At 61.4% G+C, this 24,073-nt stretch overlaps 2 protein-coding genes across 2 annotated transcripts; both read left to right on the top strand.

Annotated features, from left to right (window-relative positions):
- Nucleotides 1–1,348: 1,348 nt before the first annotated feature.
- Nucleotides 1,349–11,440, top strand: USHBP1 (USH1 protein network component harmonin binding protein 1). Its single transcript, XM_058563663.1, has 12 exons — nt 1,349–1,599; nt 1,692–1,840; nt 2,074–2,512; nt 5,264–5,389; nt 5,560–5,696; nt 5,869–6,009; nt 6,498–6,671; nt 7,577–7,826; nt 8,353–8,571; nt 9,328–9,434; nt 9,640–9,762; nt 10,011–11,440. Exons 1-12 carry the CDS (start codon nt 1,546–1,548, stop codon nt 10,177–10,179), a joined length of 2,088 nt encoding a protein of 695 aa, XP_058419646.1. The 5' UTR covers nt 1,349–1,545; the 3' UTR covers nt 10,180–11,440.
- A 2,222-nt stretch (nt 11,441–13,662) lies between these two features.
- NR2F6 (nuclear receptor subfamily 2 group F member 6) lies at nt 13,663–23,663 on the top strand. The gene is made up of 4 exons (XM_058563660.1): nt 13,663–14,633; nt 18,232–18,326; nt 21,180–21,749; nt 22,960–23,663. Exons 1-4 carry the CDS (start codon nt 14,350–14,352, stop codon nt 23,232–23,234), a joined length of 1,224 nt encoding a protein of 407 aa, XP_058419643.1. The 5' UTR covers nt 13,663–14,349; the 3' UTR covers nt 23,235–23,663.
- The last annotated feature ends 410 nt before the right edge of the window (nt 23,664–24,073 follow it).

Raw genomic sequence — 24,073 nt, 5'->3', positions numbered from 1 at the left:
GAAGGCTTGGAAGAGCCTTGGCTTGGTAGAGCCTTTAGCAGGTTAATATGGCCAGAGCAGAGCTAAGAGTGCGAGTTTCAATGCCCCTGGGTACTCCCAAGTCAGACAATTACAACTTCTCTTCCTTTGCGGACACAGAAGCAGGAAGATTCAGCCTTCTAGGGTCTGACAGTGGTACCAGGAAGATTCAGGCTACTCCAGTCTCTGCACCGTTTAATCCAAGTGCAGAAGGAAAGAAAGGGTATTTCAGGCAGAAGTTACAGCATGGCCAAAGGCCCTGGGGGTGTGAGAGAATTGAGAACCTTCAACTATTCACAGATGGGCCATCGTGGCTAGAGCAGAGAGGGTACATGGGTGCAAGCAGCAGGCATAATTTTTAAGGGCCTTGAATGCTAGGCTGAAGAGCTTGAAATGTTTCCCATGGGCAATGGGGAGCTATGGAGGGTGTGTGAGCAGCGGAAGGGAACAGTAAGATCTCTGTCTCCAGGGCCTGGGTGGGGAAGGGAGTGGAGGAAAGGAGGGAAGGGCTGGGGAGCCCAGGGAGGGAGCTGGGCTGGCAGCCACGTGGGAGGGGAGAGGCTTGGGCTGTGGCTCTGGATGGAGACAGGAGGTCCTTTAGAGATGGATGCAGAAAAAATGGGCAGGATGCAGGGCCCATCTGGGCTCTAAGGAACCCAGCTTTTATGCAGGAGAAACAGCAGCTGGCAGAGGAAGCAGAGATGAGATGGCCAGAGAGGTAGTAGGGAATAAGGAGAGCGTGTTACGATTCAGTTCCCTGGTGCCCCACCGGCCACGTGCAAAATGCCTGTTAAAACTCCCATGGCGCTGTGGGAAAATGCTGTAATTATCCCCGCTTTACAGATAAGGACACTGAGGCTCAGAGGTTGGAGGAGCCATGTGCTTAGAGGCCGAGGTGAGGAGGGACTGGCATCTCAGGAGCTGGACACGTGTCCTCTGCTGGGGCTGGAGGAAGCCGCTGTCCTTGAGGAGGAAACCGCACAATAACAAGTCACATGACCAGGGGAGGGGGCTTCCTGTTTCCCGGCCCCTCCCAGGCCAGCCTTGGCTAGCCTAGGCCTGAGCGGGCAGTGGCCAGAGTGACCCCAAGAGTGTGCAGGGCCTCAAGCCTCTGACTAAGGTTCTCCCAGAGGAACAGAGCAGTAGAAGTAGAGCGGGCTGAGGGGACCAGCCTCAGGACTGGGGCCTCTGGTTCAGAAGCACCCTGGCGAGGAGAGGGGATTCTCGAAGTCCTCGTCCTAGGGAAGGGAGCACAGAATTAGGGAAAGATAAAGGAGACGGAGGAGAAGGGGGAGGTGTGGGCAACCTTGGTAGATAGTGAGCTGCCTGTCAAGGGAGGCATTCAAATGTGCCAAGTCAACATAATTCAAGATCCCTTCCAGAGGGGAAAATGAATGCCTGTTTCAGAGAAGGCGACATTGAGGCTGTCATTTGCTCAGGAAACCAAAAGCTAGAGCTGAGATCAGTCTGTGGTTTTAGAGGGTGAGGGAGGAGGAGGATTCAGAGGAGACTGATTTCTGGACAGCAATGAGTGCCCGGGCCACACGACCCCGAAGCCGACGAGGGAGGCACGCTCCACCCGTAAGTGTCCCTCTTCCTGCCACACCCAGCTCCTTGGGACCCCAGGGCCCAGCCCTGCCTAGCTCAAAGCTCAGCCCCGGGGTCATTTGCAGGGTGAGCTGGACCCTGTGGCAGAAAGTTCAGAGGAGGCTGAGGCGGCCCGTGGGAGTTCTGAGCTGGGCCCTGCGCACTCTCAGGAGAGCTGCAAGCTGGAGCCGCTGGGCCCTGAGGTGGAGGCCAGAGGGCAGGGCATGGGGAGCAGGTAAGGCCCCTTGGTCTGTGCTCCCCACTTCAGCCCTGGTGCAGCTCCGCCACCCACAGATCTGCCTGTGTCCCTCCCCTGCTCACACCCATGCGAGGGCTCCCCATTGCACTCCTCAGGCTGACTTTCAAGGCCCTGTATAATGCAGCCCCAGCCTCGACACACAGCCCCTGTGTGCCAGCCACCCCAGATGACCCCATTTCCAGAACCTTCCATCTCTTGCTGCTTCACAGGACCAACAAAGAAGCTGATGGGGCCTCTAGCAGGGGGCTGGCTCCAGCACCCGAGGGACCCCATGATCCTGCAGAGGAAGCCCACCATGCCCCAGAGGCAGCCCCATGGGATGGGGAGACTGTCCCCCCCAGGCCTGGAGCCCCCGATGTATTTCAGACCCTACAGCATGCTCTGAGCTCACTGGAGGCAGCCGCTGCGGCCTGGCGCCGCAGGCCCCCGAGCTGTGCCGGGCCAGTGGAGGAGGAGGGCAGAAGCGAGGGGAGAACAAGGCCCTGCTTGGAGCAGGACGGGGCAGGGGGCTGCCAGCGGGAGGCGGCCCGCCTGTGGGAGAGGAATGCCTGGCTGCGTTTGGCCCTGGGCAGCCGTGAAGATGAGCTGATCCGTACGCAGGCCTCCCTACAGGCCATCCAGGCTGAGAAGGACACGCTGCAGAGAGAGGTGAGTGGAGCGGTCCTGCCTCCCAGGGCTCCCTGCCCGAGGGAGGAAGCATGCCTGGCGTGGGCGACGTCCAGTCATTTGTTCATTCAAAAAACTTTTATGGAGCACTGACTGTGAAGCCACAAAGAGACAAAGGTCCCTTCCAATGTTAGTTAAAGCAATCATGGAGGCCCACTGAGGAGGTGACACTTGGATAAAGACCACAAGAAGGTGGGAGAGGAGTCATGCAAGGATCTGGAGGAAGAACATGCCAGGCAGAAAGGGAACAGCAGGGGCTGGCCCCGTGGCTTAGTGGTTAAGTGCACGTGCTCCGCTACTGGCGGCCCGGGTTCAGGTCCCGGGCGCACACCAACGCACCGCTTGTCCAGCCACGCTGAGGCAGCGTCCCACATACAGCAACTAGAAGGATGTGCAACTATGACATACAACTATCTACTGGGGCTTTGGGGGAAAAAAAGGAGGAGGATTGGCAATAGATGTTAGCTCAGAGCCGGTCTTCCTCAGCAAAAAAAAGAGGAGGATTGGCATGGATGTTAGCTCAGGGCTGATCTTCCTCACAAAAAAAAAGGGAACAGCATATGCAAAGGCCCTGAGGTGGGCAAAGTAATTGGCATGTTCAAGTGAGGAGGCCAGTGTGGGGGCGAGTGGGAGAAGACAAGGGCACAGGGGTGACAGGGGCACATCCTGCAGGGCTTTGTGGGATGCGGGGAGGATTTGAGCTTTTGCTCTAAGGTGGGAGCCACAGAGGGTTCTGAGCAGGGGAGGGTCCGGACTGATGCAGGCGTTCACAGGCGCCCTCTGGCGGCCGTGGGAAGAACAGCCTGTGGGTCACAAGGGTGGAATCCTAGAGATTCCCGGGGTGCAGACACCGGATACTGGAAGTTGTGGAGGTGGCGAGAAGTGGGCAGATTCTGGGTGATGTTGAGGTGGAGCTGGCAGGTGGGGTGTGAAAGCTAGAGAGGGTTGGGGACAAGCCCTGGTTTGGGGGCTGAGGGACTGGAAGCAACAGATGGGGAGGCTGCGGGAGGGGCAGGTTTGGTGGGAGGAGACCAGAAGCTGCCTGGGTCCTGATGAGCTCAAGATGCCCATGAGCCACCCACACAGGCATCAGAGGGACAGTTGTACGTCCGAGTCCAGAGCTCGAGGGAGAGGTCGGGGGAAGGACACGTTTGGGCATCCTTGTATGTGGGTGGCATCTGAAGCCGTGTGCTGGAGGATACTGTGGGGAGCAGGCCTCACCTCCCATGGGACCAGGTGGCGAGACTGCGGGAGCCCAGCACAAGGGAGAGCCTTTCCCTCTCGAGTGGGGCCCTCTTCCAGGCTGAGAAAGAGAAGTCTTTTTTTTTTTCTCTCTCTCTCACCCCCTACCCCCCACCTCTGGCAACCATGAATCTGTTCTCTGTATCTGTGAGTTCAATTTTTTTGTTTTGTGGATTTTTTTTTTAGATTCCACATGTAAGTGAGATCATATAGTATTTGTCTCTCTCTGTCTGGCTTATTTCACTTAGCATAATGCCCTCAAGGTCCATCCATGTTGTCATAAATGGCAAGATTTCTTTCTTTTTCACGACTGAGTAGTATTCCATTGTCTATATATACCACCTCTTCTTTATCCACTCATCAGCTGTTGGGCACTTGGGTTGCTTCTACGTGTTGGGTATCGTGACTAATGCTGCAGTGAACGTGGGGCTGCAGATGTCTTTTGGAGTTAGTGTTTTCATTTCCTTCAGATAAATACCCAGAAGTAGAATTGCTGGATCATATGGGTGTTCTATTTTTTTTTTTATAATTTTATTTATTTATTTTTTCCCCCAAAGCCCCAGTAGATAGTTGTATGTCATAGCTGCACATCCTTCCAGTCGCTGTATGTGGGACATGGCCGGAGAAGCGGTGCGTCGGTGCACGCCCGGGATCCGAACCCGGGCTGCCAGCAGCACAGCGTGTGCACTTAACCGCTAAGCCACGGGGCCGGCCCTGGGTGTTCTATTTTTAATTTTTTTGAGGAACCTCCATACTGCTCTCCATAGGGCTGCACCAATTTCCATTCCTGCCAACAGTGCACACGTGTCCCTCTTCTCCACGTCCTTGCCAACACCTGTTCTCTCTTCTCTTTGATGACAGCCTTTCTGACAGATGTGAGGTGGTGTTTCACTGTGGTTTTGATTTGCATTCCCCTGATGATCAGTGATGCTGAGCATCTTTTCATGAGCCTGCTGGCCATCTGTATGTCTAAGGAAAGAAAAGTCTTTTTTTTTTTTTTGTGAGGAAGATCAGCCCTGAGCTAACATCCATGCCAATCCTCCTCTTTTTGCTGAGGAAGACCAGCTCTGAGCTAACATCTATTGCCAATCCTCCTCCTTTTTTCCCTTTTTCTCCCCAAAGCCCCAGTAGATAGTTGTATGTCATAGCTGCACATCCTTCTAGTTGCTGTATGTGGGATGCGGCCTCAGCATGGCCGGAGAAGCGGTGCGTCAGTGTGCGCCCAGGATCCGAACCTGGGCTGCCAGTAGGGGAGCATGTGCACTTAACCGCCAAGCCACGGGGCCAGCCCCCATGGAAAGAGAAGTCTTGAGTGACTGAGTGACTTGCCCAAGGTTGTATAGTGAGGGATTTGATGGGGTGAGTAGCTGGGGTTCCTGCTTTCCATCTGGGGCTCTTGCCACTGCCCCAGGAACAGGTCTTAGAGAGGGCTGGCAGGTGGTTGGAGCCCCCAGGCCTAACATCCCCTATACCCCGTCTCCCTCCCCCCAGGTCCAGGAGCTGCAGGATTCCCTGCTGAGGCTGGAGCCCTTCCCACCTCCCTCCCGTGGCCAAGCGGGGGGCTTGGGCAGTGGTTCCAGCAGCTCTGGGGCAGATGAGGAGCCCTGGGGGACTCATGTGAGTGTGGGAAGCTCAAAACCATGATCTTGAGATCCTTAGGGTTTGAGGTGGTGAGACTCAAATCCTGGTCCTGCAATCTGATAGCTTCTGGGGTTGGAAAAGGCCTAAACCCATGATGCTGGGCTTTCAATGACAAATGGGTGAATCAAGTCACATATTGCGGGCAGGACCCCTTCTCCCTGGCTCACCCCCTGCTCCGGCGCCTCCAGAGTGATTCCAGCACCCAGATGCTTGGGCCTCTCCCCACCCAGCCCCTCGCCCCTGAGATGCACATCATGGAAGCCCAGATGGAGCAGCTCCGGGGGTAAGAGACACAAATGCTGAGCTCGTAAGGGCACAGGCACCTCCCCAGCTGGGATATAAAGCCAGGCGTCTGGAGCTGGAGCAGGGACAGGGAGGAGGGGGGTGGAAACCAACCAGGTCCTCACTGCCCTGCCAGGCCTCTCACTTTCCCTCTTCTCCACCATCGGGGGCAGGAGCATCGAGAAGCTCAAATGCTTCAACCGCCTGCTGTCTGCTGTGCTCCAGGAGTACAAGGGCCGGTGTGAGGGCCTCAGCATGCAGCTGGGCCAGCGGGAGGCCGAGGCCACTGCACTGCGCCTGGCCTTGCAGTACAGGTCCGTGCACCCCGCCCATGGTGTCACTAGCTGGGAAGAGAGTGGGTGTGCTCAGAAGATGGCCCCAGGGGGCTGGCCCGGTGGCGTAGTGGTTAAGTTCACACGCTCCACTTCAGCGGCCCAGGGTTCACGGGTTCGGATCCCCAGTGCAGACCTACGCACTGCTCATCAAGCCATACTGTGGCGGCGTCCCACATAAAAAATAGAGGAAGACTGGCACAGATGTTAGCTCAGGGCCAATCTTCCTGAACAAAAAAAAAGAAGAAGATGGCTCCAATCCACAGAGGGAGGCAGGGTCCTTGCAGGAAAGCACCTTCCCCCACCACGAAAATTAATTTAAGGCAATTTTAGTCAAAGGGTGCTGAAGGAGTTTGCAAGCTCCTGGAAGTGAGGGTGTGAAGTGAGGGATCCAGGAGCAAGTGGGGACATCCCCTACACAGCAAGATGGGGCTGGGTGTCCTGGAGTTCTCAGACCCAGTGTCCCACAGTGAGCACTGTGAGGAGGCGTATGGGGCCCTGCTCACTCTGGGGGGAGCGGGCTCAAGAGCAGCAGAGGAAGCCCTCACGAGTGACCTGGAGGTGGCGGAGAAGGAAGCTCAGAGGCTGCTGGCACAAGAGGAGGCTCCCATGGATGGAGGGACCCTGAGGGATCCACAACCAAGGTATCCCTGAGAACCCTGGGAACTGGGCAGGCCAGTGAGTGGGGTCCTAATGGAGAATGGGGCTCCCAGAGCTGGCCCTGTGTTGGAGGTTGGCCTGGCTCACCATGGTTGGCATGAGCCCTAACTGGAGTTGGCTGGTGGCTACTCAACAAAGTTGGCCTGGTGGTTGACAGCCATTGGGGTTGGTATAGGACATACCAGGGTTGGCGTGAAGATGGATGATGGTGCCCACTAATTAGAACTAGCATGATGGGGCCGGCCTGGTGGTGCAAGTGGTTAAGTGCACACGCTCTGCTGCAGCGGCCTGGGGTTTGCCGGTTCGGATCCCAGGCGCACACCGATGCACTGCTTGGCAAGCCACGCTGTGGTGGCGTCCCCTATAAAGTGGAGGACGATGGGCACAGATGTTAGCCCGGGGCCAGTCTTCCTCGGCAAAAAAAAAAGAGGAGGATTGGCAGATGTTAGCACAGGGCTGATCTCCTCACAAAAAAAAAAAAAAAAAAAGAACTAGCATGATGGTGCTTAAAGGGCTTGGGCTGATGTTGGTACCCACTGGGGTTGGCATGATGCTGCCTAACAGAGTTGGCAAGCTGAGTGATGGCATCCACCGTGATGGCATGAGTGACAGTGCCCATCGGGTTGATGTGATGGTGTCTACCATGTTGGCATGAGCAACAGTGCCCACTGGCATGATGGTGTTCACTATGTTATCTTGATGGATGAGGTGGCCCATTGGGGTTTACATTATGGTGCCCACCAAGTTGGTGTGACAGCACCCATCACAGATGCCTGAGATCCATTATATTCAGTAAGATAGAAGATGATGGAGCCCACTAGTGTTGGCATGAAGTTAGCAAAACCATGTCTGCCAGTGTTGACATAGGCCCCTCTTCTGTTTCCCGTAGCCCCGATGGCAGCAGTGTGGATAGGCCCACACCACAGGAGGTGGCTACCCAGCTCCGGGGCTATGTCCAGCGTCTCCAGGAGCGCCGTGCTCTGGTGAAGATTCCCCCAGAGCCTGGCCCCACCTTGGCACCCATGCCCACTGTGCCCCATGCAGAAGCCATGGTGCAGGCCATTCTGGGGACCCAGCTTGGCCCAGCTCTGCCCCGGCTGGAGAAGATGCAGATCCAGCAAGACTTGGCAGCCACACGGGTACACATGGGCTGTGGTCACTGTGTAGGACAAAACCTTTTGCTGAGGCTGAGAGGGATGTGATTGGGGACGAAGTAGCAAAGGAGAGTTCTGCTGGCTGGGGGCAGGCTTCCTGGAGGGAGGAGAATTTGGAGCTGGGGTTTTGAGGGATGAATAGGAGTTTGTCCTCTGGAATCCAGTTTCTTATAAGACTCTGAATCTTATAAGACTCTGAATCTGGCATTCCAAAATGCCCTTCCTATGGAAAAGAGATGGGGGTAGGAGACATAAGCTGGGGTTTGTAGCCTGGCATGAAGACCTACATCCACTGAGCTGCTACTTGACCTTGTCTAAGATACTCGCCTTCTCTGAACTGCCATTTCCACGGCTGTAGTTTCTATGGGAGGACATTTCCCACCACACAAGATCATGGTGAGGGTTGGAGGGCTTGCCTAACCGGCCCTTGGTGGGTGTCTCCTGGGGCCTAAGTTTTTCCAGCAGTTGACCCTAGAGGCCCAAATTCTTTGCCCTCTCCTTGGTCTCTCAGGAGGCCCTGGCGGACCTAATGCTGCGGCTACAGCTAGTTCGGCGGGAGAAGCGGGGTCTGGAGCTGCGGGAGGCTGCCCTCCGAGCCCAGGGCCCGGCCCACGTGCTCCTGCTGGAGCAGCTGCAGTGGGAGCAGGCACAGCTCCGGACTGGGGGTGCCGACAGCAGCGGTGGAGACAGCAGTGGCGGCCGGAGCAGCGGAGACGACGAGCGCTCTCAGGTGAGCGGGCCCGGCCTGGGCATGGCAGGGCTGACAGCACACGACTGGCCAGGTGGCCCTGGGCAGTCACAGCCCTCTCTGGGCCTCGGTCCCCACTGCCGCACCAAGGACGGAGCTGAACGATTAAGCTGTATGTCCGAGTCTGTATCTGTCCTCTCGGGTTTCTTTCTCTGCGAGTACTGAGCCCAACAAGCTCCAGGGGGTTTGGTGTCTCCCACTCAGCCCTGTAGCTCCTCCCTCTTGCCCTAGACTTACTTATACCCCCTCCACTCCAACGGGCCAGTCCATGTGTTGTCTCTTCCTAAATTTTGGCTCCAGCTTCCTCCCTGAGGCCTCCTTGTTTGCCCCTTCCTGTCTAATCATGTCTGTCCTCTGCTTAAAGCCTTCAGCAGCTTCTGGAACCCTCCTTTGAATCATCTATCCCATCTCCAAACCTTTGTACATGCTGTGCCCCTGCCAGGGAACACCGGTCACTTCCCTCTTTGTCTAATTAAGTCCTCCTTCTCCTGCAGGTCTGAGCTCAGACATCACCTCCTCCAGGAAGTCCTCCTGGACTGCCTTAAGATGAGCTCTCCTGTTATTTATTTCCCTTGTTAGGAAGTAATTTTACCCTTCTTGCTGTATCTCACCAGACTGGGAACTCTATGAGGGGAGGGGCTGTGGCCACCACAGTCTGGGAGACTTCAACATCTAGCTTGGGCTGAGCACACACTCAGTTTAGGCCAATATTACTACCCTCGCTTCTGCCTCCCACAGGGCCCTCCTGCTGTCCCTGGTGGCAGCAGGGACATCAATGGCGGCCAGGTGGGCAAAATGCAGGCCTCAGAGGAGCTGGCCCAGGAACTGGCGGCGTCACTCACCCGGTGTGTGCCTGGGTCCTGGGCTGGGGATGTGTGGCCTGGGGGGCATATGGGAGAGCCCATGGGGGTGTTGTGTGCAGCGGAGGGGGGGGTGTACCCCTGCGGACAGCTATGTCCACGTGGAAACACCGTGGGCAGGGAGGCGGGAGGAGGGAAGGAAGACTGGATTGGTATGCTGATAGCCCCTCTCTCCCCACCCCTGCACCAGGGCCCTGGGCCTGAAGGAGCAGCTGCAGTCTCTGTGGGAGGAGCTGGAACAGATGGCTCAGAAGGGGCGAGCCAGACGTGCTCAGAGTGCTGAGCTGAACAGTGATTTATGCAAGGCTCACAGGTGGGTCCCCCTCCCCTGAAGCCCTCAGAAGAGGCCCTGGCTCTCTCTGAGCCTTGGCTTCCCCCTAGAAGGTGGGCGACCAGTTCAATCCACCCCACACCTCCCCAGTGCCTGAGGTGTGTCAGCCCCTGCTGAGTGGTGCCAGGGCCCAGGACGACCCCACCTCAAAGAGTCCCGTCTGCAGCTGGGAGCAGACAGCCCCTGTCGGGGGGTGGGGGGCTGTTGCCTGGCTCAGCCTCCCCCTCCAGCGCCCTGGTCCTGGCCTTCCTCGATGCCCACCGGAAGCAGGGGCAGCGGCAACGGCAACTGGAGCAGCAGGTGGCGCTGATGGAGGCCCGACAGGCGGAGGAGCTGGCGCTGCTGGAGGCCACAGCGAGGGCCTCGGGGAAGCCCCGGCCGGGGGAGACCTTTCTGTAGGCCCGGCCCTGGCCGCGTCTGGACATGCTGGACAGCTGTGGCGGGCCCTGTCACAAGCTGTCTGGAGTGACGTTATGTCACGTGGCGTGACTTTGCTTGTTGAGGCACGTTGGGCAGGATGGGGGCCGATGCGCCTGGGTGTCCGGGGCCTGAGGGGGGCGGACGGTCATTTGAGACAGACTCGGTGTCTCTAGCCTGGCACCATGTGAATGGGACACGTTAGCGGGGTCCTGCCAGAAGCAGCCGGGGCTGTGGAGTCAGGGCTCAGGGAGGTGACACAGCCGGAGCTGAGATTCTGATGCTCATCTGTCTCCAGAAGCCCCGGCAGGGGTCCCGGGCACAGGGCACACCTTCCCCTGCCTGCCCCTTCCCAAGGAGCTGCCGGGCTTGACCTGGCAGATGCTCGCAAGACGAAGAGGCCCACGTCCCAGAAGGAAGACTGAGGCCGGAAGGGTCCAGGGCGTGGAATGTCGGGGAGAAGACGGCTGGCTCCCGGGGAGAGGGAGGGGAGGGAGGACGGGACACGGGGACAGGACACTCAGAGTCGGCGCTGAGGTAAAGGGCCTCTGGGGTGGGGCACGTAGAAGGTCCAAGCCTGCAAGTGAACTCAGGGGGTTTGTCCCGAGGGCTGAGGAACTCGGGTGCGTGCGTGCTAACGGTGGGCAGCCAGGCACGCGGGGGCCCTGGAGGGCCCCGGCCCAGGCGAAGTTCCAGCCCCACCTGCAGGCCCTGATTGGTGGCAGTGTCCGCGTCAGGGCCACAGCAGGCGGCTGATCAGCACATCATTTGCGGAGGCCACACCTCCCCACCCGTCCGCCTGGGTCTGCCCGGGTGGCACAGGGGGGCTGGGCGCGACCCGGCTGGCCCGGATTAGTGGCCAGCTGTCTCCTCCAGGGCGGTAGCTGAAACCCAAGACAGGGATTAGAAAGGGTTTCCACCCAGCCTGGTGGTGGGGGTGCGGTTCCCAGGCCGCACCTGTGCAGGTGTGTGCGGGCGGCTGCCTCTGCAGGGCAGGGCAAGGGCCGAGGTCAGCCAGCCACCTGGCCTCAGTCTGGTCCTCCTGACCTGCGGACTCCTCGGGTGAGCCCTGGGGCTGATGACCTTCGGACCCCGAGCACTCTCTCTGGACTGAGGCCAGCTTTGAAGAAAGCACTCAGGCCGCCAAGGTCGCCCGCGACAGGGCAGAGGAACGACCTTACCCCGTCTTGTCCCTCTCCCTCCCCAACAGTCCAAGAGTGACCTTAGCCCCCAGACTCACAAGGTTGCCACTGCCAGGGGGAGGGGGAGGCGGGGGTGGGTGATAGGGAAGGGGGCAAAAGGAGACAGTCACCTGTTGGAGGGCGGGGAAGGAGTTGGAGCTGGAGGAGGGGCGGGGGCAGGTTCCCAGGCTGCCAGCTGGGTCCAGCCGTTCCCACGGGTTCCCCCGTGCAGATGGGCCCGGGCCTCTTTGTCCCAGGGCCGCGGCCACTGCAAGGTCAAATGTCACCGCGGGGCAGCGGGCAGGGTTCAGGGTGGTGGGGTCAGACCTCATCCCCCCACCCCACCCCCAAGGGCTGCGGGGGTGGGACGGCCACCAAGGGATTGCACCAGCTGGAGGGTCTAGGGTCTGCGGTGGATCTTCTTCCCCTAATCTGCAACGTGGCCCCAGACTGTCACTTGTGAACCGCCCCCCAGACTTGTGTCCCTCAAATCCAGTTCCCTGCGCCCCCATCTCCTCCCTGATCCCCCAGCCCCTCCCTGACTCCCTTCCCTGGGCCTTCTGTGCCTTCCAAGTCTTCCTTTCTTATCCTTTCTCTGAGACCCCCACCCCAGTCCCCTCGACCAAGGATCTTAGAAAGTCCAGACTAGGACCCTAGGACCCATGTCCTCACCCCAAACACTAACCAGCCAGCACCCCCACACGGCCAGGCAGCCCCAGAACCAAACGGTCCTCCCTAACCATCCAGGCCCCCCTTCCCCAGTGGGGCTTACGGGGCAGAGAAGGCCACTCTAGTCAGGCCCAGGGAAAGTCCTTGCTCATGGCTAAGTCTAGTCCTTCTTGCTTTCTGTACTTGCTAAAACCCTCCCACTTCATGTCCAGCTAGACCCTCCCTGGGCGCCCAGAGACCGAGGGCTGGCAGTGCTGTGCCTGGCTTTTCCAGAACCTTGGTGTCCTTTTAAGTGCTGTAATGTCTCTGAGCATCTCCACCGCCACCCCTCCAACCACTACGGAGAGTGCCCCCTCAGATGCCATCTTGAAAGAGACATGCCTCTTCCCAAGGCCCCTTCCTGAGAGAGGAGGGCATAGATCGCCGGCGGGGGCAGAGGGTACTGCTCTCCTGCACGCAGCCCTCCGAGGCCCAGCCATGGGCCCTGGTGTCTAGCTCTGGGCCCAGGGCAGAGCGGAGGCGACAGGACCTGCGGGACACCAAGGTGAAAGGTCATCGCAGCAAGGGCATTTCCAGCTGGTTAAACATTAACAGGCCTAGAGCCAGAGGCTCAGGCTTCCCCAGCCTGGGGCTGCGGAGGGAATACAAAGGGTGCTTAATAAATGCTGGTGGGCCCCAGGCCGGCGTCTGGGTGAGGGTGGGGGTTGGAGGCGGGGCGGCAGCTGGGAGGCTCCGGGGAGCCTGGAAGAGACATCTGCAGTCCAGCCGGCCGCCCGGACAAACCCTTTCTGTAAAGCTCAGAAAGAAAAGGAAATTAAGGAGGAAAAGGGGCAGGCCCCGGCAGCGGTAGTGGGCATTCCTGCCGCCTCCATCCTGGCGGGCCGGCTGGGCGGGTGGGCGCCCTGCCCCCAGAGGCCTGAGATTCTGCCGAGGGGCCCCCTGACCTCGCGCCCCCGCCGGCCGCAGACCGCAACATCCCTTCCCCCTGGAGATTCCGAGCACCAGGTGTTAGCCAAGCAGAGAAGGGGTGGGGTGGGGGTCGGACGCGGCGACTTTCTGGAAGAGGAAGCAAACACAATCCATCATGCAACTGTGCAAAGAAATGCCCCAGGCTCTGTGTGTGTGTGTGTGCGCGCTCGTGTGTGTATTGCGCAGAGGCGTGCCCCCAGGGTGCAACTGGCCCCCATTATTGCTTCTGCCGGGAATGCGGGGGTGGGGGTTCCGAGGGGCGCCTCGAGGGCGGTGGAGCGACGCAACGTCCAAAGCCGGAGGTGGAGGGGAGGGCCGTGGAGAGAGACATCTTGGCGAGGCTGCGGAAGGGCAGAGGGCAGCGGCGGCCCAGTCTCCCGCCGCGGCCCGGCAGGGGTTAAGGCTGGAGCAGGGCGAGGGCGGGGGTGGACGAGGCGGGCAGGGGGAGGCAGGGGGAGGAGGTAGGGTCAGGCCGGGCGGCCCCGAGCTCCACCTCCGCCCCTCCCGCCGGCCCGGGCGCCGGGCGCCGCGCACGGCCACCCATGCCCTTATAAGGGCGGCCGTCGCCGGGGCAACGAGCGCCCGCCCCCAGCCCGCGGCGCGCGCCCCTGCCCCCGCCCCCCGGCCGCCCGGCGGATGGAACGTTGTGTGTCAAACCGGCCGCAGCGCGAGGCCCGGCGCGAGGGGTCGGTGGCGCCGGCGAGAACGAGGTTCGGGCTCAGGCGCAGGCCCAGGCCGGGCGGGCGCGGCCGCAGCGGGGGCGGCAGCTAGGGAAGCGCCAGCCGCGGCCCTGCAGGCCCCGCGCGGCCGCCGGGGGGGCCCGGGGACCCCAGGGGGCGCGGCGACCGGCCCCGGCGCGCGGCCGCCGCCCCTCCCCCGTGCCGCGGGCGGCCGTGCAACTTGCGGCCAAACTTTCTCCCCGGCCTCCCGCGCGCGGATGGCGGCCCGCTAAGTTGCCTGCAGCCCCCGGCCGAGCGGCGGCCAGGCCAGAGGGCGCCCCCTGCGCAGCCCGGGCCGGGCCATGGCCCGCGCGCCCCTGCCGGGGCCCCAGGGCGGCGGAGCGCGAGTCCCCGGGGCCCCCGGCCCGCGCCTCTAGCGTGCACCCCCCCCGGCCCCGGGCCCTGCCCCGCGCACGCGTGGGAAAGTTGGCCTGGAACCGGCCCGACCAGTTCCGCCTGGGCGCGCGGACCGGCCGCAGGAAGTTGCTGCAAAACTTTTTTGGGGGGTGCAGTCGGTGCCCCCCGCGCGCCTGGGCCGGATGCGCGCCGGATAGGGTCCCTCGGGCCGAGAGGGGTGCGCGGAGGGGGCGCCCCGGCCCCGCTGCTCTGGGGCTATGGCCATGGTGACCGGTGGCTGGGGCGGCCCTGGCGGCGGCGGCGACACGAACGGCGTGGACAAGGCGGGCGGCTACCCGCGCGCGGCCGAGGAGGACTCGGCCTCACCCCCTGGCGCCGCCAGCGACGCGGAGCCGGGCGATGAGGAACGGCCGGGGCTGCAGGTGGACTGCGTGGTGTGCGGGGACAAGTCGAGCGGCAAGCACTACGGCGTCTTCACCTGCGAGGGCTGCAAGAGCTTTTTCAAGCGGAGCATCCGCCGCAACCTCAGCTACACCTGCCGGTGAGCCCTTGTCCGTGCGCCGCCGCCGCGCCCCGGCCCTGGCCTGGACCGGGCCTGTGACCTGCTCGGTCACCTTGGGCCTGGCGCTGACTTTCCCTGGGCCTCCACTCCCTCTCTGAGGTAGGGTCACAGAGGTCTCTTTCCTTCTGCATTCCATTCCTGGGATTGTGTATACAGTCGGTGCTGTTTCCATGCAGGTCCCCCATCAGGTGGTCCCTTGCGGCTTCCGCCCCAGTTACACGCACCTCCTTCCTCTCTCTTTTTCGGGAGAGGGGTCATCTCCGCGCGGGGAGGGGTTGGGGGTGCTGTCAGGAGTGGCAACCTAACCCCAGGGCATCGCTTCTCTTGGGGATCGCAGCGCGCGGGGGCCCCCGCGGGGATCGAACGTGGAACTTGGACTGTGGAGCTCGAAGCGTCCAGGGGCCATTGTCTGCGGCCGCGAGGATCGATACGGCGCGCCCTTGGGGTCAAATATCACTTCCAAAGTCGCCCTGGCCACCGAGGCGGCGGCGGGAGCGACGCTGGGCTGGCACAGGGCGGCCTCCTTCCCCTCGGCCTCCTTCGCATGGGGGTCCCTGCTGTGGGGTGGAGCTGGGTCTGCCCATCGAGGGGGAACCCCCCTGGGCTAACCCTGGGCCTTGGGTCACCGGAAGCTGCCGCTGGGAGGACTGGGAGGGCGGCTGGACCTGACTGCACCTGGGCTGCTCCTCAACCCCGGGTCAGAGTGGAGGCAGACCTGAGGCTCCTGGAAATCCCTGGAACTTCGGCACCTTTAAGACAGGGTGGGCGTGAGTGCTCCCAAGAAGGAGCCCTGGGCTGTCCTGGGTTGCAGTCCCTGCTGACAGGGCGTGGCCTTGCCAGCCTCTCTGATTGGTTCTGGGGCATTAGATGCCCTGGAAAAGGTGCTGGGGTTGAGTGTCCACCCCTGGCGTCGCTCTCCCACCCCTTTTTGGTGAGCGTCAGTCTGCTGCATTGATAAGGCCCTGCTCTGTTCCCCATGAACATGTATGGCTCTGCAGAGCCAATATGGGGAGTTCCATTTTCCAGATGGGCAGAACTGAGGCTTGGAGAGGTCCTGGCACCGGCCCTAGGGCAGGAGGAGGAGAGCCTGTGCCCCAGCTGGGGCTTAGCAGGGGGAACAGTGGGGCTGGGAAGAGGAACGTCCCCAGGGAGAGCTGCTGATGGAGGGCTTGTTGGCAAGGCCACCAGGCGGGGCAGCTGTGGCTGGAGTTTGGCCACAGGTCCAGGGTCAGGGCCTGTCTGGGGTGGCCATGTGTGGTGTATGTGGGGGCGGGGGGCTGGGGAGCTCTCTCCTCCAGCGCTAACTGGGCCAGCAAACTTTGGCCTCATTCTTGCTGCTGGAATAGCTGCCTGTTCCTTGGCTGGGTCTTTAGGGAGGGCAAGGGGAGCGCTCAGGCGGTTTCGGGGTCCCAGGGGCTCCCTGAGGGCGGGGGCAGGGAGCACCAGGGCGGGGAAGGTGGTGGCATTGTTTGGGGCTGGCAGATTCTTCAGAAGCACTGCACTGTGTGACCTGGTGAAGTCACTGTCTCTCTCTGAGTCTCAGATTCATTCAGCAGAGTCTCGTCAGGGCTCAGCCTGGGGTGGTTCCCCAGAGAGACCCCAGCTCCAAGTGCACCCTCTTCCAGTCTGGAGGAGACACAGTGACACGCAGAGGCCCCCCGCCTGTGGTCTGGGCTGGGCCAGAGAAAGGGAGGAGTCTGGGGTTCCAAGAGGGAGCAAGGGGCTCTGCCTGAGGATCAGGGAAGGCTGCTTGGAGGGGGCCACAGAGGTGGCCTTGAAGCCTGAGGGGTTTGGCAGGTCGAGGGAGGTGATGAGTTCTCCTGCAGAGAGCGTGGCCCAGCACACGCTTAGTGGCAGGTCCGGGGAGCGGTGTTGTAGAATATGGGCGTGGGAGAAGTTAGAGCCCGGGGGGCCTGAAATGCTGGACTGAGGATGACAGGGAGCCATGGAGAGTGTGCGAGCAACGGAGGGTTGTGATCAAATTGGACTGGAGGCCAGGAGTCCGGGGAGGAGGCTGAGTTGAGCCACAGAGTTGGGCAAAGCATGTGCTCTTTAGGTGAGATCACAGGCAGAACTTCCCATCTGGAAGGACAGGAGATCTCTCCTGACTCCACAGCTGGGGAAGTAGAGGCAGAAGATTCAGGGCCTCCTGTGAGGTCAGAGGGCCTTGAGCCAGGTCCCTGGCTGCCCACCTGACCTCCCACCCCAGGCTTGGCCATTTCTGCCGGGCTGCCCAGGACCCTCCCTCCGCCTGCTTGCTGGGCTTTGTTCCGGCTCTGCCTGAGCATCCTCTGCCCTAGCAGGGCCTCTTCTTGGGTACTCGGGCCGGGCAGGGAGCAGAGGCTTGGTCTCAGAGGCTGGTGCTGCGGCCCTGGGCCCTTAGAGGCCCCCCGGAGCCTCGGCTCTCCTAAACCTGCCATTGGGATCCCCCGCTAGGGTCTGGGTCCTGACGAGGTCCCCCAGCTGCCACCACCCCACCCCACCCCACCTCACCCCCTGGATTCCCTGGCCCGGGGCATGCCAGATATGAGTTGGCATCTCGCCTCACATTTCCAGACGGGGAACTGGTGGCGCCTGGGGAGAAGTGGCCACGTGAGGGTTGGGGCAGGGTCTGCAGCTGAGCTCTGTCTGGGTTTTCACTTGGTTGGGGGTTTCTCTCTGACTGTCTTTGGCACCCTCTGGTGCCCTGCTGGCATCCCAGGGGGGTCTGCCCCAGGCTGGGGTGTGGAGAGCTCCGAGGTGGGGGTGGAGAGAGAGACGGAGGGAGCACAGGGCCAGGGGCCAAGGGGAAAAGGTGCTGGGGACATGTGAAGAACACAGGCCTGAACCTTCCTGCTTGGGGCTGACCCTGGACGGGGAGCTCACTGCCTTGCAGGGTGGGGCCAGCTGGGAGAGGCAATAATGATCCCCCAAGGGCCACCCAGAGGAAGCTTCTCAGGCTTAGTTAGGAGTTGGAAAGGTCCTCCCAGAGGAGGGGATGTGGGTGTGGGGTCTTAAAGGGGGTGACGGGCATTCATTCATTCATTCATTCGTTCATTCATTCATTTGTTGGTGGTGGCATTGTGCTGGGCAGTAATGCCGGGCCCCACAGTGCTGTGACCCTGTAGAGGACGCTGGCCTGGCCCCTAGCCTCTCAGTCAACTCGCAGAGCCCTGCTTCCTGACTATGCTCCTTCTCTGCTCTCATATTGCTCTTGGGACAGAGACCCCGCCCCGTAGCCTGAAAGTGACCAAGTTAAATGAAACTGTTTAGGTCTCCATGTTTTCAAATTTCCAACTTTTTGCTCTCTCCGATCATCTGGGGAACTTCTGTTCATCCTTCAAAACCCAGTTCCAACACACCCTCCCTGGTGTGCTAATCTGCTTTGCCGCACACTCCTGTGCATCCGTCACCACCCACCCTGATTGTTCTTTCCTCTCTGCAAATCTGTAGACTTAGCCCCTGTGCCCCTTTGAGGTCACCTCCCCAGCCCAGGGGTGCCCCCAGTGGTGTTTCTCAGGTGCCTCCTTCATAGTGGCTCTGGGAGCAGGACGTGGGTGTCAAGGTGACCCCCACGGTGACCTCTGAGTGCCCGCAGGTCCAACCGTGACTGCCAGATCGACCAGCATCACCGGAACCAGTGCCAGTACTGCCGCCTCAAGAAGTGCTTCCGGGTGGGCATGAGGAAGGAGGGTGAGTTCCCGCCGGGGGCCTGGGAGCTGGGGAGGGCGGGCTTTGGCGCCCGCCAACCTCGTTACCCGCGGTCTGAGGTCCGGCCTTGCTGTGGCCTGGGCTGCAGGATCCAATTAGCCCCGGTGCCTGGTGGCTGCGGTGGGCGGGCGGGGACACGAGGGCGCCCAGCCACCCAAGTCGGGACTGCTCTCCCGCCCCCGGCCCCTCCTCCCCGGCCCCAGAGGCAGGCTCCCTGGCCCTGACACCTTGGTGACCCCCGTGCCTGGCTACTGCTTTCTGAACAAGGATCTATTTTTTATTTGATTTGCTTTTCTCCCCTACCCACCCCCCCCAGCTTCGTGTTTGCCCAGGGCAAGAGCTCACCCGATCAAGGCAAAGGGCAGCTTCCCTCTGCCTGACCCGGCACCACGGGAGCCAGAGGGAGGCCAGCCCCCTGTTCCTGCCCAGGACGTAGGTGGACACATACTGGGCAGCTGGGCCTAGAATTCAACCAGACACCCTTAGAATTCAAGTGGAGCCCAGAGACTTCCACAAGGAACCCCGGGGGCTCCGGGGCAGCATCCCCCTGCTGGGCTTCATGTCCCTGCCTGGACTCTCACTGCCAGGCTGGCAGTTCTTCCCCAGGTGTAACCTGAGTCTCTCCTGCTCTAAAGTTGGTTTCTTCTCTGCTGAGTCTCTGGGGAAGAAGCTGGGAATGGCTGCTCAGCGTCTTCCTCTTAAAACCATCTGATCACTGCCTTTGATCCTTTTAAGTTTGGGGCAACTCTCCTGCCCCCACCCCACCCCCTACAACCTGGATTTTGCTTCCATTTGTCCATTTGACCTAAAATCCTGCTGTACTTAAATCAGAGCTTCAGATCGCCAAAGTCTCAGGGGTGGAAACGATCATAATCTCAGCTCATGCCCCAAAGCACAGTTCTACCTCAGGGCCTTTGCATGGGCTGATTCCTCTGCCTGGAGCCTTCTTCCCCCAGATATCTTCAAGTCTTCCTCCCTCACCTCCTTTACAGTGTGCTCCAACACCGTCTCCTCAGAGAAGCCCTCCGGATTACCCTTCACCGTTTCCCTTTATTTCACACCATCTACCTTGCTCTCTGACTTACTTGCTCCCCCACCAGAATGTGCGCTCCCTGAGGCCAAGGGCTCCTGTCTGTCTTGTTTTCTGACATATCCCTGGTGCCCATACCAGGACCTGGGACACAGAACGTGCTCGATAAATGTCTGTGGGCTTGAATGACTATCTGTTTAGGCCTTACTACATACCAAGCAAGTTAGTAGAGTCGCGCCTAATTCAGCGGTTGGTGTCAGCATCGCTATTATCATTGTCATCATTGGCATTTTACTGATGGGGAACTGCGCAGAGAGGGGAGGCCGTTTGCAGGGTCAGAGAGCAGTAGAGTTGTGGTTGGGACTTGAACGTGCACAGTCTGGGCTGAACTAGGAGGAGGAGGAAGCGCTGGTGCTCAGAGTGGGAACAGCAGGTGCAAAGGCCCTGAGGTGGGACCGTGACTGGGGGATGGAGGGATGGTGAGGTGGGGTTTAGAACCCCGTGAGCAGAGGGGGAAGGAGAAGCTCCCCCCATCCATGAGAGCCAGGGGTCAAACTGGGATTCACTGTGGCCTCATCCAGCCATTCCCATTTGACAGCTGACTCTGAGACTTAGAAGTCACACAGAGCAGGCTCAGCCCAAGGCCTTGCTTCCCCTCTGAGCTCTGCCAGCCCATGGCTCCCACCCACATCCCTTTCCCCATCTACTCTGTGGTGGGTTGACCAGAAGTTCATGGGCTGATGAGCCAGGGCATGCCAGCTCATTCGAGTTCATTCATTAGTCTGCCTGGCACTGGGCCCACCCTGGCACAGGCTGGATGGGCATGCAGCCACTCCTCCTCTGTGCCTCAGTTTCCCTCTGCCTATTCACTGGGTCACCGGGGACACTGGCCAAGGCCAGCAGTGGGTCCTCCTCCCCTCACAGCAAGGCTTGAGGCCGCTAATGTTTACTGAGCACCTACTGTGGGCCAGGACTCTGCACCCAGCACTGGGGTAGTGGGAGGGACCCAGATGTGAGACCTGCTTCTGAGGGCCGGCGGGGTGGGGCTGCGGGGTAGAGAAATGACCCCACCTCCACAGGTGAGGTCAGTGTCACGCTGGTATTGATCACTTGTTTTAGGGATAGGCTGGCCTGGGGTCCCACGTCCTAGGAAGGTGCCCCCTCCCCAGCCTCAGTCTCACTTCTGGCCCCCCCATGATTGACAGATGGGGACATGATTGACAGGTCAGCCTCCATGGCTGCTGAGCAGAACTCACACAGTCCAGTGGGAGGGGCCAGGTGTGAATTAAATTAGTCCTCCCCCATTGGTCCAGGTTCCACCCGCCATGCTCCTTCTCTACCCCCAGATGGGGGTGGGGGTTGTGGCTGGCCCGGGCTCAGGCTGGAGGCCCTGGTCTCCCAGCAAGCTTGCGTCCATGGGCTGGGGTGGCGGGTCCAGGGAAAGGCTGGGCCTGGGGGCCTTGGAGGGGAGGGGCTGAGTGGCCCTCTAATGACTGTCTCCCCCCTTTATTCCTCCCTCCCCCCCCCCCGATTCCGGGTGCCCACTTTCCCCTTATTCCTTCCCTGCCCCTCTCTCTTCCTGACACCCCGCCCTCTCCTCTGGTCCTCCCCTGGCCCTCATTCCCTCTCCTGTGGCCATTTCCGCCGCTCCCCTCCCCCATCTCCTGCCCCCCCATCCCCTCTCCTCTCCCCCATCTCCTGTCCTTTCCCCATTTCCTGCGTGGGGGGGTGCGCTCTTCCCTCCCCTCCGTGCTCTCCTCTCCCTCCCTTCCCTTCCCTTCCCGTGCCCCTCTCTCCCCTCGCAGCGGTGCAGCGCGGCCGCATCCCGCACTCGCTGCCGGGCGCCGTGGCCGCCGCCTCCGGCAGCCCCCCGGGCTCGGCGCTGGCGGCGGCGGCGGCGGCGGGCGGAGACCTCTTCCCGGGGCAGCCGGTGTCGGAGCTGATCGCGCAGCTGCTGCGCGCCGAGCCCTACCCTGCGGCGGCCGGGCGCTTCGGCGCGGGGCCCGGCGCGGCGGGCGCGGTGCTGGGCATCGACAACGTGTGCGAGCTGGCGGCGCGGCTGCTCTTCAGCACGGTGGAGTGGGCGCGCCACGCGCCCTTCTTCCCCGAGCTGCCGGTGGCCGACCAGGTGGCGCTGCTGCGCCTCAGCTGGAGCGAGCTCTTCGTGCTGAACGCGGCGCAGGCGGCGCTGCCCCTGCACACGGCGCCGCTGCTGGCCGCCGCCGGCCTCCACGCCGCGCCCATGGCCGCCGAGCGCGCCGTGGCCTTCATGGACCAGGTGCGCGCCTTCCAGGAGCAGGTGGACAAGCTGGGCCGCCTGCAGGTCGACTCGGCCGAGTACGGCTGCCTCAAGGCCATCGCGCTCTTCACGCCCGGTGAGAGGCAGGCGCGCGAATGGGGGCGCCCTAGACCCTGCCCCGGCCCCCACGCCCGACCCTCAGCCGGCCACACCTGCGCCCTGAGCACGCTGAGGGGTGGCAGTGGAGGGAGGAGGTGACGGCGGTGATGCAGGACCCCAGGGTCCCTAAGAACTCGGGGCCCGGCCCCCCAGAGCTAAGGCTGGCTCTGGACCCGTGAGTCAGGTCCCCACAGCCTCTCCCCCTGATTCCCAGGCTCCCCGAGACCCCCAGCTGCCGCCCCTCATCAAGGTGCTGTTCTTGCTCAGTGAGCACTGACAGCAGAGTGAGGAGTGAGGGAAGGGGGGTTCCTGACACTTGGTTCTGGCCTCCACTCCTTGATCTCTGCCCTTCGTAAATCCTCTGACCCTCATGCGCCGAATTAGAGTTCTCTTCCTGCTCTCACGGAGGGGTGCCAGGCAGAGGCGGCCCCACTCCGATTCCCGGGCCCCCAGACCTCGGACCAGGGCCCCCAACCTGCCTCCAGGGTGGCGTCCTGGCAGCTAGGGCTGTGCTAGGTGGGGGCGTGGCCTGGAGGCCCCTCCCATCGAGGAGCGGGGCTCTCCTAATACCTCCCTTGCCTGTAGCGACTGGTCGGCGGCCAAAGCCCTACCTGGTTCCAGGGACTGGTGGCCGGCTGGCTCTGCGCTCCGGAAGGCGCCAGACCCCACGAGGCGTCTCCTTGGGGCCCGGGATGCAGGAACCAGACCCAGGCCTCTGGGAGGTGGCTTCCATCTGAGGAATACGTCTTTGCCCCTCCTCATTTCCCAGAAGCTTCTCTTTGCCCCCCAGCTTCACTGGGCCCCATTCAGAGCTGTGCCGTTCACTCACAGCCAGGCCCCTCTGGGGTGTCTGAACACCCACTCTGGGCTTTGCCTTCCCCCAGCCCCCGCTTCCCCTTGAGCTTGGGTAGAACTTGTCTTCCTGCCGCGGCCTCAGTCGGGGCCCTGTCCACCCTTGAGACATCACTGCCTGCACCCGTGTCGTTGTCCTCCGATCAGGCCCCCCCTCAGTATCTGTAGGACCGATACTGCCTTAGACCTTCCCATTCGTGCCCCAGCTCCATATCCCACCTCCTGAGTGCCCCCTCCTTCCGTACCTACACTGAGTGGTGCCCCCAGGCACCCCTGGGGCCCTGCATCCTCCCACCACCTCCCACCCTTGTCTCACTTTACCCTTGTCCCTCCAGATGCCTGTGGCCTCTCGGACCCAGCACACGTGGAGAGCCTGCAGGAGAAGGCGCAGGTGGCCCTCACCGAGTACGTGAGGGCCCAGTACCCGTCCCAGCCCCAGCGCTTCGGGCGCCTGCTGCTGCGGCTGCCCGCCCTGCGTGCCGTGCCCGCCTCCCTCATCTCCCAGCTGTTCTTCATGCGCCTGGTGGGCAAGACGCCCATCGAGACACTGATCCGAGACATGCTGCTGTCGGGAAGCACCTTCAGCTGGCCCTACGGCTCGGGCCAGTGACCAGCCAGGGCCTGGGCGCCGCGGCCTGGTCTGGTGACCTCAAGGGATACGGAAGCCTGGGCCTCGAGGGGGCCCCCAGGCGGAGCACCCCAGCTTCTCTCCTCAGACTCTTGTTTTTTAAAGACTGTGAAATGTTTTTTCTGTTTTTCAAACGATCACAAAGCCAAAAAGAAACTGATCGTCTAGACTCCAGCTTTGTCCCCCCCGGAACCCCTGGCCAAGATGCGGGGTGGGACTGAGGGTCCAGTCCTGGGGAACTTGTGGGGACGGCCTCCCTGGTGTGGTGGACAGAAGCCTGGCATCTGGCCTGGAGGGGCGGCCGTAGCCAGGCCAGCGTGGGGTGCACAGGCAGAGCCTCTGGACACGTCATCCCCGGACACTGCCTGATGAATGAATGGAGGCCGACAATAAAGACATTTCCTACCCGCACGCCCCGTCATCCTTGGGAGGGGAGGGTGGGTGGAGGGCGCCCCATGGGGAGTACCCACTCCCAGCCGTCCGGAACGCCCACAGCCTGACAAGAGCCCTCCTTGTTGTTTGTGTTAAGCAGTTTTTGTGGGGAAACTGAGGTTGGGGGCAGGGTGTGGGGCTTGAGGTCAGGGGGTGAGTCCACAGGAGTTCAGCCCAGCAGATGACTAAGGTTCAAATTCAGGCTCTGGCCTAGGAGAGTGAGCCTCATAGACTGACATATGCCCTGGACCAAACACCTTATTGTTTTCTTTGGTTAGCCCTTAATCATGGTGTCTGGGCTCCAGTGTCCTCGGAGAAACATCTGGGGCTAGTTCTGTTGCATGCTCTCAGCCCAGACAGAGCCCTCCATTCCTCTGGCCACAGTGCTT

Source organism: Diceros bicornis, chromosome 20 (assembly GCF_020826845.1).
Source record: "Diceros bicornis minor isolate mBicDic1 chromosome 20, mDicBic1.mat.cur, whole genome shotgun sequence".
Classification (NCBI taxonomy): domain Eukaryota; kingdom Metazoa; phylum Chordata; class Mammalia; order Perissodactyla; family Rhinocerotidae; genus Diceros; species Diceros bicornis.
This window is presented reverse-complemented; position numbering and strand designations above follow the sequence as displayed.